Genomic DNA, 22,670 nt, shown 5'->3' with positions numbered 1-22,670 from the left:
ATGCTGGATACCTTCATCTGTGATTGGATTTGGAGGCACTGGAAGCATCTTGTTGATGACAATGGATATCTATGCAAGAGCGCTCATATACAGAGTCCATTCAGTGTTTTCAATTGTTCAGTTTTCATTGTTATTAACATAGAAACATAGAAATGACGGCAGAAGAAGACCAAACGGCCCATCCAGTCTGCCCAGCAAGTTTTGCACTTTTTTTTTTCTCTCATACTTATCTGTTACTCTTGGCTCTTAGTAACCTTTTGATTCTATTTCCCTTCCACCCCCACCATTAATGTAGAGAGCAGTGTTGGAACTGCCTCTAAGTGAAATATCTAGCTTAATTAGTTAGGGGTAGTAACCGCCACAATAAGCAAGCTATACCCATGCTTGTTTGTTTACCCAGACTAAATAATTCAGACCTTGTTGGTTGTTGTCTGTATGTAGATCTACTTTTCTTCATTCCCCCTGCCGTTGAAGCAGAGAGTTATGCTGGATATGCATTGAAAGTGAAGTATCTGACTTTCTCCCCTGCCGTTGAAGCAGAGAGTTATGCTGAATATGCATTGAAAGTGAAGTATCTGACTTTCTCCCCTGCTGTTGAAGCAGAGAGCTATGCTAGATATATGTGAAGTATCAGTCTTTCTCCCCTGCCGTAGAAGCAGAGAGTTATGCTGGATATGCATTGAAAGTTAACTATGAGACTTTCTCCCCTGCCGTTGAAGCAGAGAGCTATGCTGGATATGCATTGAAAGTGAAGTACCAGGCTTATTTGGTTTGGGGTAGTAACCGCCATCACAGCAAGCTACTCCCCGCTTTTTTTGTGAATGCTAATCTTTTTCCACGTTTCCTCTTGCCATTGAAGCTTAGAGCAATGTTGGAGTCACATTAACCGTGTGTATGTTTATTGAATAAGGGTATTATCTCCAGGCAGTAGCCGTCATTCCCGCGAGCCACCCACTCTTCATTCACGTCCTCTAGACTTTATGGATCCACAGTGTTTATCCCATGCCCCTTTGAAGTCCTTCACAGATCTGGTCGTGGGGGTGTGGATATTGTTATGTGCTTGATCTTCCACTGGTTATCTTTATAGTTATCTGCTTTCAAAATGGTTATACTGAAGGGCTGCGGGGTAGGCTCTATCTTGATATAGGATATCCTTTCAGTTTTAGTCTGTCTCCATCTGCTACAGGAGGCTCAACCCATGGTCTGGACTGATCCGTGGTACCAGAGGAACGAAAATTAGCAGGTAAGAACCAGTTTTCCTTTGCTGAGAAAGAAAATCCCACTGTGGAGCTAAGTTTGCATTGCTTCAAGAATAGTAAATTCCATTATATGCACTAACCAGGTCCTAAATTGGATAGAGCATCTGAAATAAGATGGTTTAAATTTTCTTTTCTGCTAAGTAGTAAACATATATGATGATAGTTTGCTAAATTCTTAAGACACCTACTGTATATTTTATTGATAACAGATTGCAGCAGCAGCTGTTTCAGAAACCATGGCTGAATCAAGAGAATTTAGTAGTGGGACTCAGTTTGGTGGACTTTCTGACAGTTCTTCTATAGCATCAAAGCTGAGCTCAAAGAGTGCAAAAGAGAGAAGAAACAGGAGGAAAAGCAAACAGAAAGAGCAGATTGAGAGAGGAGAGAAGGATTATAATGAAAAGTTCCACAAATCAGAATCTGATACCAACATCAGAACGAAAGATTTCCGTTTTTCCATTGAAGGGAGCCGGCTAACATACGAAAAGAAGTTCTCATCACCAAACCAGGTACATAAGCAGTATCTGAATTCAGGAAAACATGGGATAATCGCAAGTGATCTCTGTGGGAGTGTATGGGATTGTAGAGCTGCACAGTTGTGTGGATGAGCAGACTAGATAGGCCATATCTTCTTTTTCTGCAGTTCTATTTCTATGTTTCTGCTAAAGCAGGCACTAGTTAAACAAGCTATTGCATGCTAATGTCCAAAAGTAAAAAGAAAAGAAACATGGTGTAGTTAATTTTACTGGCTGTAGTAAATCATGTTAACTTGCATCTTAAGTGCTTGAACCCGCCCCCCACACTCTCGCCACACACCCCTGGCAAACAGAAATTGAGCCTCTGAGAACCACCTCCATATTATACTATTGCTCCCAACCAAATATACATTTGGCCTCCTCACCCTCTGCCCCATCAGAATCAGACTTCTGGGCCCTTCAAACCCTCATCCAAACAGAAATTGGGATTTCGTGCCTCCTCCCTCTGTAGGCCCTCACTCAAAATGGAAATGAAACCTCTGGACTCATGAACTTCTAACATAATCTCCTCTCCTAAACATAAATAAGGCTTCCAGGCTGGAGAAGACTCCTCCCCTCCTCCCACCACCTTCAAAACTGAAATCTGGGCTCTGAGTGCGTGCACCGAAACAGAAATTTGGCCTTTGGGCACAAGCACTCTACAGCTTTTGCAGAAAGCTCCCAATCCTTTATCAACAAGAGAAAGTTGGTTTCCTCCTGCTGCTCATGTTCCATATCCAAAGTGGCACTGCTGACAATCTAACCAGCCCTTGTTTCCAGTGCATGGAGTCTTGGTGGACACTGAAGCCTGAATTCTGTTGGGATGTGGAGGGTTGCTGGCTCAAGGACTTGATTTCTGTTTGGGGATAAAGGGTGAGGTTTTTACAGGGAAGATGTATTTTCAAGAAGCTCAGTTTCCTTTTGGGAGCAGAGGGGTTAACAGGTATCTCAATTTCTCTTTGGAGGGCATTGGAGGGTCTGCACTGGGGCTCTGAGTGGTATTTCTGATTGCTGGTGGGAAGGGGCTGAGGGTTGTTTCCCTATGGTAATTGCCCCTTTCACTTTCAGCTGGTTAGCACAGGGAAACATTAAATGCTGAGTGTAGTAGTGGTACCATAACTCCGCTGTCTTTCATGACCATGGCTACACTGCTGCATTCTACATAACATTAGTTTAAGGCGTCGGGTGTTAAAGCTCAGTATACATCTGATATTACATTTGATAGGTATCTCTTGTTATCATGGTGTCTTTGACCTGGCTAATACATAGACCTCTAAGGGGGTCATTTATCAAAGGCTTATCGCACGCGATACGGCTGTATCACATACGATAAGCCTCTATCGTACGTAAAAAGGCCCTTTTCGTGTGTGATAGCATGCAAATCAGGGAGAGGGGAGGAGTCGGGCGGGGAGGGGGCGGAGTCTGCGGTGTCTTCGCTGCCTGAGATAACATTTTTGTCGGCAGTAGCACGCCGAATAACACTACCTTTCACAGTGACTTTCGCAGGCCCACCCCCCTTCGCCCCCCTGCCCCCCGTTTTCGCTGGATTCATCATTCTGCGATGAATGATGAATCCAGGCCTAAGTTTGTAATTGCTATTGTGATTTGAATGTCACCTCAAACCACTCATCATTTAGTAATTGTTTTATATTAGCAGACCCTCAGACAGCAACTTCAGCTTTATAATGAATGGGTGTCCATAGCTAATTAAATATGCAATTATATCAGCAAAATGTGTTTACATGGAAAACTGCAGTGTTTTAATGATTCAGAATTAAGTGATTTTGAGCCATAGATGTACCAGACTTTTGCTCCAGTTTTTCTCCAGAGAAAAATTGTTCGGGTTTTGCACCAGTGTTTTATATCGGGATATTTTCATGAATATATCCAGAGCAGTTGTTGCACTGGAGCAGAGATCTGCCCAGTGTGTACACCATGTACTTGCACTGAAGAAAACTTCCAAATGAGACAATATTTTGTCTTCTCATACTAAATCAGGGAAGACTTAAATAGGTACTTCCTAAAGTAACACCAACTATATTATTTTATATCTTCTCCAAGAAAAGTAATACAATATGTGGTCTCCTTATCGATATTAGATAAAACCATTGGTAACTTGAGTACCCTATTAATCTGTACTTAAATGTATTTTGAGTTATAAAGAATTGTTACTTTTATATCTTTTTAAAATAAAGATATAGAAATAATTTTTTGTATTGTTGAATGTAGAAATAATCTCTCAATATGATATTCCATTTTATATCATAGTCCATGATTAAAACATTTTGAGAATTTTATCTAACAATATCTCTTCTTAATGTTTACAGTCACTGCTGAGTATCCGTGGTTCCCTTTTTTTCCCAAGACGCAACAGCAGAGCAAGCCTTTTCAGCTACAGAGGGCAAGCAAAGGACATAGGATCAGAAAATGACTTTGCAGATGATGAACACAGCACATTTGAAGATGAGAGCAGAAGGGGTTCACTTTTTGTGCCCGGTAGACAAGGGGGACGACGTAACAGTAATATTAGCCAGACCAGCAAGTCATCCAGGATCCTGCCAGTGTTTCCAAGGAATGGAAAGATGCACAGCACCGTGGATTGCAATGGAGTGGTTTCCTTAGTTGGAGGTCCATCAGCTCCTATGTCGCCTGTTGGACTACTTTTACCAGAGGTGATAATAGTTATATAGTTTCTAATGGCAGGATGTTTTGTATCATTTGAATGTAATATCATCCTCTTTCTCTAGTGTTTCCACAGACCAGGATGTCATAGGTACTATCCCTGAATGGATAAGGTAGAATATTTTATAGGTTATAATACTTTCCATTGAACCAACATAAAAATAGTTCAAAAATGATATAGTACCTGAACTATTAAGGTCACATAGTTCTCTTCATTTTGACATTTGAAGGGAGCACTGCGCTTTTCACGTTGATCTAATAAATAGTTTCATAAACAACTAAGAATTTTAGTTTTCCCCATGGTCAAGACAAGAAGTCCCAACCATTAAAACTGTACGATTAGACATAACCAGAAAACGAGCTTTTTCTGTAGTGGGTCCCCAACTCTGGAACTCAATCCCAGACACCCTTAGAAATGCTTTTAGCAAGAAAAAACTCAAAAAGAACATAAAAACCTATCTTTTTGAAAAAGCATTTACCAGAAACAACTAATGAATCAGCTCTAACTACACTTCCTGACTAGCTATCACCAGGCCTTTGACCGACCCTATTGCTCCTGCCATATCTAAATATAGTTCCGCCATCTGACACTCCCGTAGGAATCTATCTTTAATTTTAGGTTATTTTTAATTTTACTGACTAATTGTTTTTTCCTTTTTACTTATACTTATACTTTTAATTTTAATTTATTTTTCTATTATCTTCTCTTTTAATATGTGAGTTTTTTACTTTGTCCTTTTATTATGTATGTATGCACTGTAAACCGTTTTGACTACTTCCTAGTAAAAAAAGGTAAATAAAAATTATTTAAATAAATAAATAAATAAATAAATAAAGAATCTGCCACTCAAATGGAATGTTGTCATCTGATGGCACCAACATGATAAAGCTTTCTCAGAGCTTAGAAAAATTGAGAGGGTCATTCTGAGCATGCCCAGGAGTTCCTGCATAGCCATTGTCACATAAGTCTCCTCAGTCTTCACTCTTATGCTCTGACAAAAGGATGTGATTTTTGCGCTCTCTTCATGCCGCTCGCCATATTTTTTTGTTATTTTATTATTTTTCTTCATAGATTTCTGTCTTCTTTTTCCCTTTTTTATTTTTGGAAGGCTCATGAAAAATTAAATATTATTTTCTTCTCAAACTTACAAAATTTAAGTTTGATTTAGCTTCCATCCATTTTGCTATGGTGGTCAAAAACATGTTTCACAAGATGCCCCAAATGTTCTTATAAAATGTCCATATTAGTTCTTCATGACCACTGACTGCACTGTCTGGGACCATCATATGATGTCCCCGATTGTGAACTGTGTGCCCAAATATCTTCCAGGACTTTGAGGTTCAGAAAGCTGACTCTTAAAGGATATTTAAATTCTTTTCAAATTCCATCAGCACCAAAAAAGGAAGCATACAGCTGAGGCACCGGCACCTAAAATAAAATGCTAAGCACAATGATTCCCAGAAGTCTTGATGGCAGACATCATTCTTTCTTGGTCAAGGATGGATAGAGAATGCACCCCATGGTGCCAAAACAATTAGGCACTGAGACAAACCTGGTCTGCGTTGATGATTCATCAGAGAATTAAGATCACTTCTCTTCGGTGCTGAATCCTTCCCAGTGCCATCTATATTTTTTGTACAGAGATTCAAATATCGGCACTGAACAATCAAAAATAATAATTCCAATTCTAAGAAATATATGCCATTTCTAGTTCTGGAATTGAATAGTTCTTCCACGGAAATTCCTCCTCCAGCTGCAGAATACCACCCCTTTATAAGGAAGATGTGACTATACTTTTTAAAAAAAAATATATATATTTTACAAACATTCCTGACTTTCTGTCTTCTTTATCTTTGCTATATTTTGCAGTCCTTGGCTGTAGTCTGAAACAATAAGAAATTATTCCTTACCTACTAATTTTCATTCCTGTAGTACCATGGATCAGTCCAGACAGTGGGTTATGTCCCCTTCCAGCAAATGGAGTCAGAGCAAAACTCAAAGGGTGGCCTCTTATAAGCTGGAGCACCCTCTCTGTCCCTTCAGCATTAAGAATATCAAAGCAAGAGAAAACTTTTGGATGGATCAAGAAACCGTAATTAAGTGCTGAACATATCAACAGTGTAATACAAATTGAAAGAAACATGCCAACAGGCAAAAAACTTGCAACATGAACCACCTGGCAGTAACAGTAGTAAACAGCAGTATGAGAGCGTCGCTATCCCAAACCCATGATTCTGAGGGTGGGCGTCTCGACTGATCCGTGATACTACAGGAACGAAAATTAGCAGGTAAGGAATAATTTTCTTTTCCCTGTACGTACCTGGATCAGTACAGTGGGATGTACCAAAGCTTTCCTACGTAGGGTGGGCCCCGGATAGCCCGGCTCGAATGACCTGGTTGCCAAAAGAGCCAAAACCTGGAGGCTGTAGATTCAATCGATAATGTCTTCCAAATGTATGCAACGATTTCCATGTCGCCGCTCTACATATTTCCTGCGGTGAGACAGAGCTACTCTCAGCCCAGGAGGCTGCTTGGGCACGAAGCGAATGATCCTTGATGACATCCAGAGGCTGATGACCTACTCCAATGTATGCTGAGGCAATGGCATCCTTCAACCAGCGCGCAATAGTAGTTTTGGAAGCTTGGTGTCCTCGCCTGGGCCCACTCCACAGAACAAACAGATGGTCCGATAATCGAAACTCATTGGTGACTTCCAGATAACGCATAAGGACTCGCTTGACATCAAGCCTTCGGAGTTCTCTCCGATCCTTGGCGGCAAAGGATGGGAGTTCCACAGACTGATTCAGATGAAACGGCGAAACAACCTTGGGCAAGAAGGAGGGCACTATGGTCAAGGACACTTCAGAGTCCGTGAAACGGAGAAAAGGTTTTCGGCAGGAGAGAGCCTGAAGCTCCGAGATTCTGCGCGCCGAAGAGATGGACACAAGGAACACTGTTTTCATGGTCAGATCCTTGAGAGATGTGCACCGCAAGGGCCCGAATGGTGGGCTGGCGAGCACTCGAAGGACCAAATTGAGACTCCACGAAGGACATAAGGAGTGAACCGGTGGTTTGACATGCTTTTCTTCTTGTAAGAATCGTACTATATCTGGATGTGTAGATAGAGGAGCTGCTTCCTGATGGCTGATCAGAACTTCGAGCGCCGCTACTTGAACTCGTAAGGAATTGTATGCCAAGCCCTTGTCCAGACCGTGCTGTAGTAAAGACAAAACATGTGGTATGGAAGCCCGACATGGGGGAATATCCATGGAAGCGCACCAAGACTCAAATACTTTCCAGATCCGGATATAGGAAATGGAGGTGGACGTCTTTCGAGCCTGGAGGAGCGTGGAAATGACCGCTTCTGGATAGCCATGTTTCCTCAGCCTTCACCGTTCAAAAGTCATGCCGCAAGACAAAAGCAATCTGCTTGGTCGAAAAATACAGGACCTTGTCGCAGAAGGTTCGGTAGGTTCCCGAGGCGGAGAGGGCCGTTGACCGCTAGGTTGACTAGGTCTGCGAACCATGGTCTTCGTGGCCATTCTGGGGCCACCAGAATGACTGGCCCCTGATGAAGCTCTATTCTGCGCAGCACCTTGCCCACCAGGGGCCATAGCGGGAATACATAGAGAAGGAGATTTCGCGGCCAAGGAAGGATGAGGGCATCCACGCCCTCTGCGCTGTGTTCCCTTCGGCGGCTGAAGAAGCGTGGAACTTTCACATTCCTGAAGGTCGCCATTAGGTCCAGGTGCGGGGTCCCCCATCTATTGAAGAGAAGAGTCACCGCTTCGTCGGAGAGTTCCCACTCTCCTGGATCTATGCGTTGCCGGCTGAGAAAGTCCGCCTGAATATTGTCAACTCCCGCTATGTGGGATGCTGCAAGGCGTGAAAGGTGAAGTTACGCGTACGCCATCAGCTTGACAGCTTCCCACACGACATGCTGGCTCTTTGTGCCCACTTGGCGATTGATATATGCCACCGTGGTTGCATTGTCAGATAGAATCCATACCGCTTGACGATGAACCAATGGGAGGAATCGCTGCAACGCCAGGCGGACAGCTCTGGTCTCCAGTCGGTTGATGGGCCAAGAGGACTGGACCATCGTCCATTTTCCCTGAGCCGACTGCGTTTGGCACACCACTCCCCAGCCGGAGAGACTTGCATCCGTGGTGATTATTACCCACTGCGGCACCTCCAGATCCACTCCTTGCAACAAGTGGTTGGGGCTGAGCCATCAGCTCAGGCTGTGTCTGGCCAGGTCTGGCAGCAGTAGGAGGGCTTGAAAATCCTGAGACACTGGCTTCCAGCGGGAAAGCAATGCCCTCTAATGGATGCATATGCGCAAAAGCCCACGGCACTAAATCTATAGTAGAAGCCATGGTGCCTAGGACTTGAAGGTAGTCCCACACTGTGGGACGTTGGAGGCTCCAAAAGCGTTGCACCTGCATTGTCAGGGACCGAGCCCGATCCTGGTGAAGGAAGACTTTTCACATGTTGGTATCGAAGCGTGCTCCTAAGAAGTCCAGAGCTTGGGAAGGAGTAAGATTGCTCTTGGCCAAGTTGACGACCCATCTGAGGGAGCGGAGAAGGTTGAGAACTCGGTCCATCGCTTGATGACATAGTTCTTTTGACTTTGCCCAAATGAGCCAGTTGTCCAGGTAGGGATGGATTAAGGTTCCTTCCCTTTGCAGAGCAGCTGCCACCACTACCATTATCTTGGTGAAGTTGCGGGGGGCTGTTGCCAACTCGAATGGTTGGGCCTGGAACTGGAAATGCTGACCAAGAACCTTGAAATGCAGGAATCGTTGATGTGCCATGAGGATGGGAATATGAAGATAAGCCTCCGTCAGGTCCAAGGAGGCCAGGAATTCCCCCTGGTGTATGGCCGCCACAACTGAGCGTAGGGTCTCCATCCGGAAGTGAGGCATCTTTAGAGCCTTGTTGACTATCTTGAGGTCCAGGATGAGACAGAAGGAGCCTTCCTTTTTGGGAACCACGAAGTAGACAGAATAATGGCCTAATCCTTGCTCCATCGTTGGCACTGGCAGAATGGCCCCTAGGGCCAAGAGGCAGTCAAGTGTCGGTTGGACCACAGCCTGCTTCTGAAGGCTTCCGCAAGGGGAGAAGAGAAACCTGTCTCGTAGAAGCCGAGCAAACTCTAAAGCGTAGCCACATCTTAAAATATCCAAGACCCATAGATCTGAAGTAATCTTGACCCACTCCTCGTAAAAGAGAGACAGGCGGCTGCCTATCTTGGGAATGGAAGAATGGGTCGGCAAGCATTCAAAGGGAAGACTTGGAAGAAGACCCTTGAGGGAAGTTGTCTCGGACTGCTCTCCGGCCTCGAAAGGAAGGAGACCAGGACTGCGAACGTGAGGAGGGTGGTCTCTGTGCAGGCGGCCTTGTCTGATGAAACCGGCGTTGTCCTCGGAAACGAGTTCTCGAAGAGCTGAAGGTCCTAAAGGTCCATGGACGATCCTCGGGCAGCTTATGGACTTTGTTTTCCCCGAGTGACTGATCAGTTGTTCCAAATCCTCGCCGAACAGCAATTATCCTTTGAATGGAGGAGATCCCAATTGCAATTTGGAAGACGAGTCCGCCGACCAGTTGCAAAGCCAAAGCAGATGTCTAGCTGAGACCACGGAAACCATGGATCTGGCAAGAACCCGCAGAAGATCATATGGAGCATCAGCCCCATACGCAATAACTGCTTCCAGGCGTTCAGCCTACTGAGCTTCCTCGGGTGGCAAATCATGTGCGCTGAGCATTTGTTGAACCCAACGGAGCCCTGCCCGCTACATAAGAGAGCTGCAAAAGGTAGCCCTGACCCCTAGAGCCAACACCTCAAAAATTCTTTTGAGGTAAACTTCCAGCTTGCGGTCTTGCAGATCTTTCAGGGCCGTTCCACCAGTAACCGGAATTGTAGTTCGTTTCGTAACCGCTGATACAGACGCGTCTACCTTAGGGACCTTTAGGAGATCCAGGAACTCTTCCGGCAGAAGGTATAGCTTATCCATAGCTCTGCCCAGCTTGAGAGAACACTCCGGCAAATCCCATTCCCTAGTTAACAGTTGTAGCATAGGATGGAAAGGGAAGGTTCGAGAAGGTGGACGCAAACCAGCTAGGAGCGAATCCCCTTTGCAAGATGATGTAGCAGAAGCAGGTGGTTCTGGTGGGGTCTCTCTGTCCAGTTCGGCCAGGACGTGAGGAGTAATGGGATCCAACTTGTCCCTTTGAAAGAGACGCAGGACCTGTGGGTCGTCATCTTCCATTTGTACGGGAGAAGAGAGATCATCCGTATCTGAGTCATCCTGCACAGTGACAGGTGGTACCAATCTTATCCTGGAAACAGGTTGCTGCCCCCCCTTCACCAGGGGGGGCCGGAGGCTGCGTGGCCCCTAAGGATCCCACAGGCCGTGGGACCACAAGGCTATCCTGGGATCCAGAAGGCTGACCGCTTTCAGGATCTGACAACAGGAGCACTTTGGGAGGCAGAGGCCCTGCAGCAGCGCCCTGCTGTTGGGTCATACTGGCCACATATGCGCTATGCAACAACATAACAAAATCTGTTGAAAACGGACCAGGGGAGGAGCCGAAGGAACAAACACCGGGGGGGGGGGGGGCCCGAGGGCTGGGCAGGAGGAGGCTGTGGCTCCGGGTCCAGGGGAGACACTGGAAAAAGGTCCGGTGGAGATTCAGGGTCAGAGTCGGCATCTGGGAGCGCAGGAGCCATTGGCAGGGAATCCAAGATGGCCGCCGCTCTCGCGCTGGGTGGGAACGGGGCCGGCCTCACCGCGAGAAGGCATCCAGCCACCTGTGAGGAGCCCTCCCTGCCGGGGAGACATCTCACAAAAATACCTTCCCGGGAGAGCCGCGATCCTGGCTCTCCACAGGCGCAGCAACGAGTTGGGCGTGGCATGTTATTGGAGGAGCTGGCAAGCTGCAAAGATACAGGCTGTCAGAAGCGGGTAAGGAAAAAACGTCTGCTGACAGAGCAACGACAAGGCTTGCAAGCCTGGAGCCAGAGGAATAACGCTTCTCTGATAACATTGCCCCGAGGAAGCGACCTCTCAGGGCAGGGTACTATGTCGTTGTGGGGGGGGGGGGGCTGGACCACCAGCATTCACCCCTGAGCCCTTAAATTCACTCCAGAAGAAATCGGGACCTGAAAACGATAAAACGGAACAGCACTTACCCCCAAAAAAGTACCACAGGCTCAGCTTGCAAGTTTTAGAACATGAGGGAGACTGTCCCTGAAATTTATTAGTTAGAAGTTGTTTTTTTTAAATAGCTTGAAGCAAAGAGATCCATCCAAAGTAAGGAAATACTTCAAGAGAAATAAGAAAATAAAGGAAAATCTATTCTTTCTACATCGAGTTAGGAGACCGAAGGGGCTGCCACCTTTCATCTGCTGGAGTCAGAGAAATACTGAAGGGACAGAGAGGGTGCTCCAGCTTATAAGAGTCCACCCTTTGAGTTTTGCTCTGACTCCATCTGCTGGAAGGGGGACATAACCCACTGTCTGGACTGATCCGGGTACATACAGGGAACTACCCTGTTGATTCGAGTAATGAGACTGCAGGCAGCAGGTAATCTAAAACCAAACTTTTTATTAGAGAGAGAAAGACAAAGACAAAAGGGGAAGGAACAAAGAATGAGGAAGTTAAGTTCCCGTAATTTGTTCCTGGAATAGCACAGGTTTTTACAGCAATCGTGTTAACACTTGGCTACTCAGCTCCTCCAGCAGTGTGCATAGCATTATAAACCCTTCATACTGACCAATCAGAGCATATTCAGGGTGTTTGTACTTTCAAAACAATCTAATTAGCCACACTTCCATCTTCATTCACATACACAAGCCTTCAATAGGATTGCTCCGTTTGTTTAAACAAACAAAACCTAATTTTTTGTTTTTCTTTCTCTCCATTCGCCTGCACTGAAGGAAGTGCTTCACTGCATTCACCCACATGCTGATTCAACCCCTCCTTCCTCTTCTTCCTTCTTTTTTTTTTTGTTAAGATTCTGCTCAAGTAACCCTTTAACTACCAGTGTCATTAGCGTTTTTAAGCACTAATACCAGGAAATGCTTTTGTCAAGTTGAGTTCCCGTAATTTGTTCCTGGAGTAGCACAGGTTTTTACAGCAAACGTGTTAACATTCAGCTACTCAGCTCCTCCAGCAGTGTGCATAACATTATAAACCCTTCATACTGACCAATCAGAGCATATTCAGGGTGTTGTTTTAGATAAGTGCGGTATATATGATTTGATTATGTATTAGACCAATCAGCTAAAGGGTCTGGGGTGTCGGCTCATTGCATTCCAGCACGTATTCAGGGTGCTCTTCTTTCTTTGTCTAGAAACTAGTATGCAGAATACAGCAGAGATGAGGTGCCTCAGAATGTCAGTGCATAATACTACATACAACCCTTCCCCTACATCAGGCCAAACAATATAACCTGCAACTTAATCCTCCTTTCAAGTCACAAAGTTTCCATTCATCTAAAGATAGGTCAAAATCAGAGGAGCCACCAATAATACTGACAGACTCCCAGGAAGGATCACAATCATCTTACAGTTCTTTCTTATACCATTCAGACGATAACGAATCAACTAGCCTGACTTCAGACTATTCATCTCAGCCTGCTGGAAGTCTTACGCCATCTGAGGACATATCATATCTAGCTTTTCTGCAAAAGAAGGCAAAAACTATCCCATTTATGTTGCAGGAAAATATCAAAGAAGACACTTTTGGAGTACTAAAATTTATCCAGTTTCCTAAATAAGTAGGTGCATTCCCAGTACATAGTGTATTACATGAACTCCAGACAAAAATGTGGAAATGCCACTATGTACTCTGCCTGTAGCAAGAAAGTTGGATCCTAAAGTACAAAGTGTAACCCTGTCCTGGTCACCAGAACTGCATGGGATTAAACGGAGAAGATACTTACAGGTGAATTTTAAAAGCGCCACATGCGCCAAAGCCAAGATACACACAGATGTTGGGCCAGCATGCACCATGAGGATTTAAAAAACCGTGCAAGTATGCGCATATCTTCTGGTACGTGCACAGAAAATTGTTTGCAAAAAAGGGGCAGAGCATGGTCTGGGCTGGGCATGGACATTCCTAGATTTCTCAATGACATCTGCGCATAAGTATTTACGTGCATAAGCACGTGCCAGGGTCCCCTGCCATGTAACGTTATTTCTGCTATGGATGGTATGTAGGTCCTGAAACAAAAATAACTAAAGAGGTTAGCGGTGTTAAGAGTTAGGGCTAACAGGGTAAAAAGTAGGCTAGTTAACTAGAGGAGTCAGGAAGGCCTATCCTTTACCTGGGTAAACTGGAGAAAAACTGGGGAAACTGGTAATTGTGTCACATGCATTTCTAACACATGTATACACGTACAGCCTATTTTATACCACGCATGCATATTTGCACATCTATATAAATAAAAATGTTAAATAGTTTGTACGTCGTCGCTAATCTCGCCAACCACTTAACCGAATGCGTTCAAATTTGCACACAACATTCACTTCCCATACGGGAAGGATCTTATACACTTACATCAGGTAATACAAGTTTAAAAATTGCTTACACAAAACAGCGACATCTGGTGGCCGTCAGCGCAAGCGCAACCTCTTACACCTTTCACACACACTCACACACCACACCCCACCCCCACACAGGGCTATTGTCTTTCATTCACACTCCCTCATAACACACAGAAATCCACACTCATCACACCACACACCCCCACCCACACGCCTGCCAATGTCACTTACTTCACCCACCCTCCCAAAACACACCAAAACACGGATTCCTGGCTGCTACATTGGGAAGCCACGCATTTCACACACCCTCCGAATTTAAATTAAAGTACCCTCTTCCACCCACCCACGCACTGCACTCCGATCACACAGTACACCTGATACAAGTCCATGCTTCTCCGCCGGCACCACAGGAACGGTCCGGGACACATCGCATTCAGTAGGGCCGTCGGATGCCAGCAACAAAAATGGCGCCGGCGGACCTTGCCCTTACTATGCTATACGGAGACAACAATGACGTCGGTACACCATGTGACATAGTAAGGGCAAGAGCCCGTCGGCGCCATATCCTCAGCGGACATTTGCCCTTACTAGGTCACGAATCCTGATGCATCCCTTTCACCGGTGAAGTTTTGCAACATGGCAGCCGGCGGAACAAACCCTAGCACACACCCTCACCACCGGCTGGCAGTTTACACAGGTAGCCGGGGAGGAGCACGGTGGGGGACCATTCTTATTTTCCGCTGCGTGTTTTTCACAGAGGGGGGCACTCATTCTCCACATCTCCCGAAAGGGGGGCTGTAGCGTGGGTTACTCTATTTTGCCGGGTTGGGGGGGGGGGGCCAGGAAGGTGTGCTTGCATATTTAAACTATTCTTTGCTGGTGCTGTTCATTTGGGGTAAAAAAAAACACAAAAAAACACACAAACTGTAACCTTTACTGCTCTGTTCTGTTTTTTCAACTTAACCAGGCTCAGCCATAGCAACGCGTGAACCGATTGCTTTCAAATTTGGACACAAGCTTAACCTCACATACGGCAAGGTTCTTCTACACTTACGTTACATATATGTCACACCGGGGGCTGGTAAAAAAGTTTTAATATTTGGTTCCACAAAACAGCGACATCTGCTGGTCGTAAGTGCAAGGTCTTACACCTTGCACAAACGCTCACACCCCACACAGACGTGACCAATGTTTGGGATTCACACACCCTCCGACCAGCCACACATCCACCCTCCTCACACCCCCCCCACACACATGCCAATTGTACTTACTTCACACACCCTCCCAAAACACACAAAAACACACAAAATTCCAGCATGCTACACCGGGAGGCCACTCACATACCACATGTTTGCTATTCCCACACCCTACGAACTCACACAAAAACACCCTCCTCACACCCTCCACACCCATGATTTTTCTACTTACTGCCCACACCCTCAGAACGCACGCAAAACGGCAGAATAGTTCGGGCTACTCCAGCGGGGGGGGGGGGGCAACACCGCTCCGTGACACATCGCATACACTATGGCCGTCGGCTGCCAGCAATCAAAATGGCGCCGACGGCTCTGTCCCTTACTAGGACACTCGGGAACGCCAATGGCGGCAGTAGCCCATGTGACATAGTAAGGGCGAGGGCCCGTCGACGCCATTTTCTGGACTGGCAACTGGCGCACCTTCGCCCTTACTATCTGAGCGAGACGACCGCTCCCATTGCTCCACCCCACTGACCGTGTAAGTTCTAACAGCCATCGGAGACAGTTTCAGCGCTGGCTGCCAAAGGCCCGGCGCTAATACTTCCATGCCGGAACGAACGCCCGCTCCACTGACTACCATTTTTGACAGGTATCGGCGGGCCTGCAGGGGAGGGGGGGGCGTGGGGATGTTCTTGCGTCCATGTTCGGGGGGGGGGGGGGCAGGGGGCGGTTATCCCCATTCTCTTTTCTTTCTTTTCCACTTAACCTGGCTCTGCCACTGCAACGCGTGGCCGGGTACAGCTAGTATGTTATAATATGGCTGTGTCCTTTGGCGCGAGCTGGCATTAACGGTACATGTGCACCCATGCGCTGTTTCAAAGTTACCATCCCCGTTAAGAGGACATAATGATAAAGTCTGAGATCAAGTGGACTCTGATAGTGCATCAGGAATAGGCAGACTAGATGAGCCATACGGTCCTCAATCTGTCATAATTTTTCTCTATTTCTGTGTTTTCTAAATGCAATTCTTAGTCTATAACTGACAAAACTAACAAAAGTTGATGTCTAACTTCTGTGTCCAGAGACAAATAAACAAAGGCAGTGAACATAAAAACATACATGAGACTATCAAAAACTAGCATCCCAAAAACACAATTAAAAAAAAGAAGTTTCAGAGCACCAAATCTAAAAAAACCCCCAAATATAATCAATACTCAGAATATTCTAATATCCCTTTGTGATCCAAAATTAAAATGAAAAAAAGCTCAAACATTCCAAAAATTAGTTTCAACCACAGATGGTTGCTCCTTAATTGTAATCTTTTTGAGCCAAAACATGCTCCAATGTTAAAAATAGACTGGTTTTTGAGAGTCAAAAAAGTTCTTAAATATTTTTAAAGACTTTCAGAAATAGCTAGACAGATTATGGTTCCATTCATGATATTAAAGGAATAATAGTCCACACTACATTTATATTGCTGATCTGTTTGACTTCATTATTGTTCCCCAATATTGATCCCAATAAAGGGTGTTTGTTTTGCTGTATTTCTACAAGACAAATTGATTATGGGGTGTACTTTGTGTAATCCCTTTTGTTTTTTTGTTTGTCTTATAGAAATATGCACAATTTGGTGTTTATAAATCCATGATATGATAGGAATTCCCTCAGACTTCTTGGAAAGCACCACTATGTTTAGATAAGTGCATCTAATTGTTTAAATAGTATTCTTAAATTGTTGTACAAAATAAGTACTGGTTTTGGACCAACACAAGCATTTACAAACACTCCCTTGAGAAAGCCTTTATGGCGAAACAAAGGCCCTTTATCTTGAATCAGTATCATCACTGATGTCAGATATGTCTAATGTAGCATATTGATTGCTTTAATATCACTAATGGAGCCATAATTTGTCTAATTGTTTCTGGAAGTCTTTAAATATATTTAAGTATGTTTTGGGTATTCATTTTTTCACTGAAGGGTGTTTTGGGCTCAAAATGATTACAATTATGAAAACAGCTATTTGATGGAGACTTGGGGTAGCATATTCAAAGCATGTTCAGCGCTCAATAGCTGGATAAGTTGGATTTATCTGGCTATCTAGCAGGTATATTCAGCGGCTGCTAGATAGCCAGATAACTCACTTATCTGGATACAACTTATCCGGCTAAGTGCAATTTGTCCACGGATATTCAGCGGCATAGCCGTGCCAATGAATATCCCTTGTAACTTAACTGGATATAGCTGAATATCGGGCCCTTGTTGTTTTGAGGCTTCCTTTTTTTTTATTGTAACTTCACTGTATAAAATATATACCGATAGTACAAAATGTTTTTGGGATACTATAGTTTATATTCTATAGCAAAGTCTAACAGAGTTGTCAAGTTAGATTTCAATTGTTTAGCTTTATTGGCTGTGTCAAACATAGTCAATGGTGCATTTTTATAGTACCTAAGATGCAATAGCACTATCACTGATGTTCCATACTTCACGTAAACTAACAAACGTGCCACAAAACAGTAGGTGAAATAGCTTTTACAAAATTAGGAGCTTAATACACATCCTCTTTACAGAATATTTTATACTTCTAGAGGGCAGTCTTTTAGGAGAAAAAATCTTATGGGTACCTATATTATGCCACTTTTGAGCAGTTTATTAGGTTTTCTAGTAAACACACCTTCTAGGATTTGTGACTCGCATACGCTGTGTTCCTAGCAGAGAAGTTCTCATAACATGCCTTGAATGAGAATTAGAAATGTGGGTAAAAATGCTAAGCAGCATCAAACTCAATGTGCCAGGCTTAATTTTATATAGATTTGGAGCAAGGGGCCTAAGTCATGAAGAAAAAAGGACTGTACATACTGGGCCAGATTTTAAAACTTATGCGTGGGCGTAGATTTGTGCACGCATGTTATAAAATCCGGGGTCGATGCGCGCAAGGGGGTGCACACTTGTGCACATTGCACGCACCGAGCCCGAGGGGAGCCCCGATGGCTTTCCCCGTTCCCTCTAAGGCCGCTGGCTTTCCCCCATTCCCTCCATTCCCGATGGCTTTCTCCGTTCCCTCTGAGGCCGCTCCGAAATCGGAGCGGCCTCGGAGAGAACTTTTTTTCACCCCCCCCCCACCTTTCCCCACCTTTCCCTCCCTTCCCCTATCTAACCCACCCCCCAGACCTACCTAAATCCCCCCCTACTTTATTTCAGTGAGTTACGTCTGCCCGAGGCAGGCCTAACTTGCGTGCGCCGGCCATCTGCTGGCGCGCAAACCTCCAGCACAGCCGCTGTACCGGAGGACTTGGAATGCCTCCAGACCACCCCCATACCGCTGCCATGCCCCTGCCCCCGCCCCGATCCGCCCATTTTCGAAAGCCCTGGGACATATGTGCGTCCTGGGGCTTGCACGCGCCGCCGAGCCTATGCAAAATAGGCTCGGCCTCGCGCAGGGGCATGATTTTATAACATGATTTTATAACATGCTGTGCGCATATTATAAAATCCGGGCTCGGCGCGTGCAGGGGAGCCCCAATGGCTTTCCCCATTCCCTCCAAGGCCGCTCCTGTGCGCGCATGTTATAAAATCGAGCATACATGAGTGTGCGCCGGGTAGCGCATGCACATGTACACCCGCGCGTACTTTTGAAAATCTACCTCTAAAAGAGGAAATATAATCCAAAAGAAAAAAAAAGACCGTCAAATGCTAAGGAAGAGAATCTTCAAAATATTACGGTGCCATAAATCACAGAGATTCTTAGCTGGGTGTTACAGGCACAATATCCTGGCTGCATCTATCATTAAGAAAAACATTTAATTGGGAGGGATCAAAAGAAACATATTTATCTCCCTGAAATTTAACAACACATTTACAGGGAAAATACAACCAAAACAAAGCCCCCAAATTTAAAACTGCAGGATGCATAAGCAAAAAATGTTTCCTCTTGGTTTGAGTTACTTTAGAAACATCTGGATCTTAAATCCTAAAAAGGGATTTTTTCTCTTACGAAAAAACTTCAGGATAAAATCCCAATCAGAATCTGGAGCCAAAGTAACAAGTAGAGTAGAAGAAACAACATTGTCATCCGCCATTCTTTCAAGAAATGTGGAAAAATGTGAGGAATCTGATAAACCAACATCAGGAAGAACATCTCTCACTTGAACAGTTTTCGGATTCACAGGAACATAGTAAGCTTTTGAAACAGGAGAAAGCAAACTTTCCTTCATGGATAAATTTTCCAAGAAATATCTATGTAACATCTCCTGAGCTGGCGTACGTTGCGCGCACTGGCAGCCTGCCGGCGAGCGATCTCCCAGCACAGCGGCAAATGGCTGCTGTACCAACTGCCAACAGCCCCGCCCCTCCCTGCCCCCCGGACCGCCCCTTCCCGATCCCGGAACCACCTCTTTCAAGAGGCCAGGCTCTTGTGTGCGTAACGGAGGTTACACGCATGGCCAGGCCTTTTCTAAAATGCGCGGTGTGCGCAAGGCCCAGCTGCGCATGTAACCTCTGGACTGGGGGGTGTTAAAATTTGGCTGCAAATTATGTTTTAGCATCCATGTTCACAGTTTTCGCCAGTAAATTCTAAAGAATATTTGGTATGGATTTTAAGGAACAATTTTCTAATATCCTATGAAGTTCTAAAATAAACAGGCACTTTGAACACATACTGCTGAATTTTAAAATGGTTGCACGTGTAAAAATTGGCACTTACATGTATGGTTGGGCCCTGTGTGTGCAGCGCGCATTTTCAAAAGGGTCCAGCCACGCGCGAAACTGCCGATAAGCACACAGCTGCTGGGCCCTGAAAAAGGGGCGGGCTGGTGGGGGGGGGGGGGGTGTGATCTGGATAGGGAGGGGCAGGGTGGGATGGAGGCCGGCCGGGATAGCGGCCATTAGCTGGCTGGCATGCGCAAGTTGCTTCTGCTCTGACTGCGCAGTAAGTACAAAAATAAAAAAAATTATTTTAGTTAGGTAGGGGGTAGGAGTTGGGCAGGAGAGGGGAAAGGGAAGGAAGGTTAGGCAGGGGGGTAGGGAAGTTCCCTCCCAGTCCGCTTCTTAATTGGAGGGGATTGGGAGGTAACTGGGGGAGACCCAATTGCATCGCCGTGTGTAGTTTGCTGAAATTCAGCCCCCCCGCACGCACCGGGAACCGCATGCATATGGACGCATGCGCGCACCTTTTAAAATCTACCCCATAGTTTAAGCTAACCATGTGGTAGGTTTCTTTTTGAAAAATTGAGTAAAATATACACACATTAAAAGCAGTCACATATTTTGCACCTGCTGTTTTGTGTAGGTAGTGGAGAAGAGGAAAATAGCATTAATACTCGTGAAATTGCCATGCACACACTCTATTTTGTAGGGATGTGCAGCAGAAAAATTTCTAATATCTTCTGTTTTGTGGCACCCCCCAACTCGGCCCTTCTAGATAACTGTGCGGGGGGGGGGGGGGGTGTCCTGGATTGCCGAGTTGGGGGGGGGGTGCAGGGGGGGTCCTGGTTCATCGAGTGGGGGGTGCAGGGGGGCTGTCCTAGATAGCCGAGTGGGGGGATACAGGGGGTGTCGGGAACGGCGGCGAGCAGTAAAGGGCAACGGGCGCGCCCTTATCAATCCTCGCCTCTATTAAGGCGAGCCTTTTTGTGGCACGCCCTCATAAATTGCTCCCTTTTTTCACGGTGCCTATTTTGGCACGCCTTTTTGCCCATTGCCCTTTACTGCTCACCCTTATTGGAAGATACCATAAGTGCACACTAATTTTTTTTAGTGTGTACTAATCAAAATGTATTCAGTTATTTGTTTATTTATTAAAACATCTTGTATTCTGCAATTCCATATTCAGCACAGAAACAAAATAAACAAATGCACATCCTTACTGTTTTCTCCCTCAACCTAAATATATCTCTGGGAATGACTCCTTGCAAACAGACTAAAGGGTAGATTTTAATAAAGTACGCCCGCCCGTACTTTTGTTCGCGCACCAGGCGTGAAGAAGAGTATGCCGGATTTTAATAGATACGCTCATAGCCACGCGTATCTTTTAAAATCTGGGGTCGGCGCACGCAAGGCTGTGCAAAATTGGCAGCCTGTGCGCGCTGAGCCGCGCAGCCTGCCTCCATTCCCTCCGAGGCCGCTCCGAAATCGGAGCGGCCTCAGAGGGAACTTTCCTTCCACCCCTCCCCACGCACCTTCCCTCCCTTCCCCTACCTAACCCACCCCCCAGCCCTATCTAAACCCCCCCGTCTACCTTTGTTGGCAAAGTGACGCCTGCCTAAGGCAGGCGTAACTTGCGCGTGCTGGGCTGGCCGCCGGCGAGCAATTCCCCAGCCCGGGAGCAGTTTCGGAGGCCTCGTCCACGCCCCCGAAACACCCCTGGGCCAGAACCACGCCCGCGGCCCCACCCCCGGATGACGCACCACTGTGACATGCCCCCGGCACGCCCCCCAAGCAAAGCCCCGGGACGTACGCGCGTCCCGGGGCTTGCGCGCACCGCTGAGCCTATTCAACATAGTCTTGGCACGCGCAGGGGGAGGTTGGGGCAGGTTTTAGGGGGTACGCGCGTACCCCTTTGAAAATCTGCCCCTAAAAGTATATGGATTATAGAAGACTGTGCTTACTTTTAACTGAACTAAGTAAGGGCAATTCGCTCAAGTGACTTTCAAAATTGCCCTTTTATAGTAGCATAGTAACATAATAATTACAGCAGAAAAAACCCAAAATGGTCCATCTAGTCTGCCCAGCAAGCTTCCCAAGGTAGTGACTGCCGTTCCATGCAGGTTACTCCCATGTTTCCCTTAAGGGTAGTAACTGCCGTTCCGTGCCGGTTAAGCTTTTTTATTTATTCCCATCCTCTAGCCTTTAGAGATCCACAGTGTTTATCCCATGCCGCTTAGAAATCCTTCACAGTTTTAGTCTTCACCACTTCCTCCGGTAGAGCATTCCAGGCATCCACCACCCTCTCAGTGAAGAAATATTTCCTGTCATTGGTTCTAAGTCTTCCTCCCTCGAGTTTCAAATCGGGACCCCTAGTTCTAGTAAATTGTTTCCAATGGAAAAGGTTTGTGATGTTTAGTTTAAAAAAATAATTAAATTTATGTTTTTCTCCCAGGTGTGCCTACTTTAAATAAACATTCTGAGTTCATCTTTCTTAGTTACAGAATAATAAAACATTTTGAAACCAAGAATCTGATTGGAATAGGGAGAGAAATTGTCAAAGGGATTTCTGCTGATAAAGCAGTGTTTATCTGCAGAAATGACCCTTTAGAAAATGTTGTGATCAATACGCGCATAGAATTATATGCATACATACTGTATGCATGTGCTTTTATGCATATAGGGGCGAGGTGTTCCAGGGGGTGGTGCCTCAGTGGGGTTAAAAATTACACATATAGGACCTGATTTTCAAAAGCATTTACATGTTAAACACATGAAAATGCACTTTACCCATATGTGGAATTTTGAAAATTGCTATAATAT

At 45.5% G+C, this 22,670-nt stretch overlaps 1 protein-coding gene across 9 annotated transcripts in view; it reads left to right on the top strand.

The window, feature by feature from the left end:
* Positions 1-22,670, top strand: part of LOC115093628 (sodium channel protein type 2 subunit alpha-like) — a 523,144-nt gene that overhangs the window by 113,046 nt on the left and 387,428 nt on the right. For 4 of the 9 annotated variants that reach the window (XM_029605660.1, XM_029605668.1, XM_029605662.1 and 1 more), the window contains exons 10-11: positions 1,469-1,768; positions 4,102-4,446. In XM_029605660.1, coding sequence (XP_029461520.1) covers positions 1,469-1,768; positions 4,102-4,446 — 645 coding nt within the window. Of the gene's footprint in view, positions 1-1,468; positions 1,769-4,101; positions 4,456-10,963; positions 10,976-11,450; positions 11,463-12,599; positions 12,605-22,670 lie in introns of all 9 variants that reach the window. The other 5 variants (XM_029605661.1, XM_029605665.1, XM_029605666.1 and 2 more) reach the window with 3 other exon arrangements.

This window comes from Rhinatrema bivittatum, chromosome 6, assembly GCF_901001135.1.
Source record: "Rhinatrema bivittatum chromosome 6, aRhiBiv1.1, whole genome shotgun sequence".
Classification (NCBI taxonomy): Eukaryota; Metazoa; Chordata; class Amphibia; order Gymnophiona; family Rhinatrematidae; genus Rhinatrema; species Rhinatrema bivittatum.
This window is presented reverse-complemented; position numbering and strand designations above follow the sequence as displayed.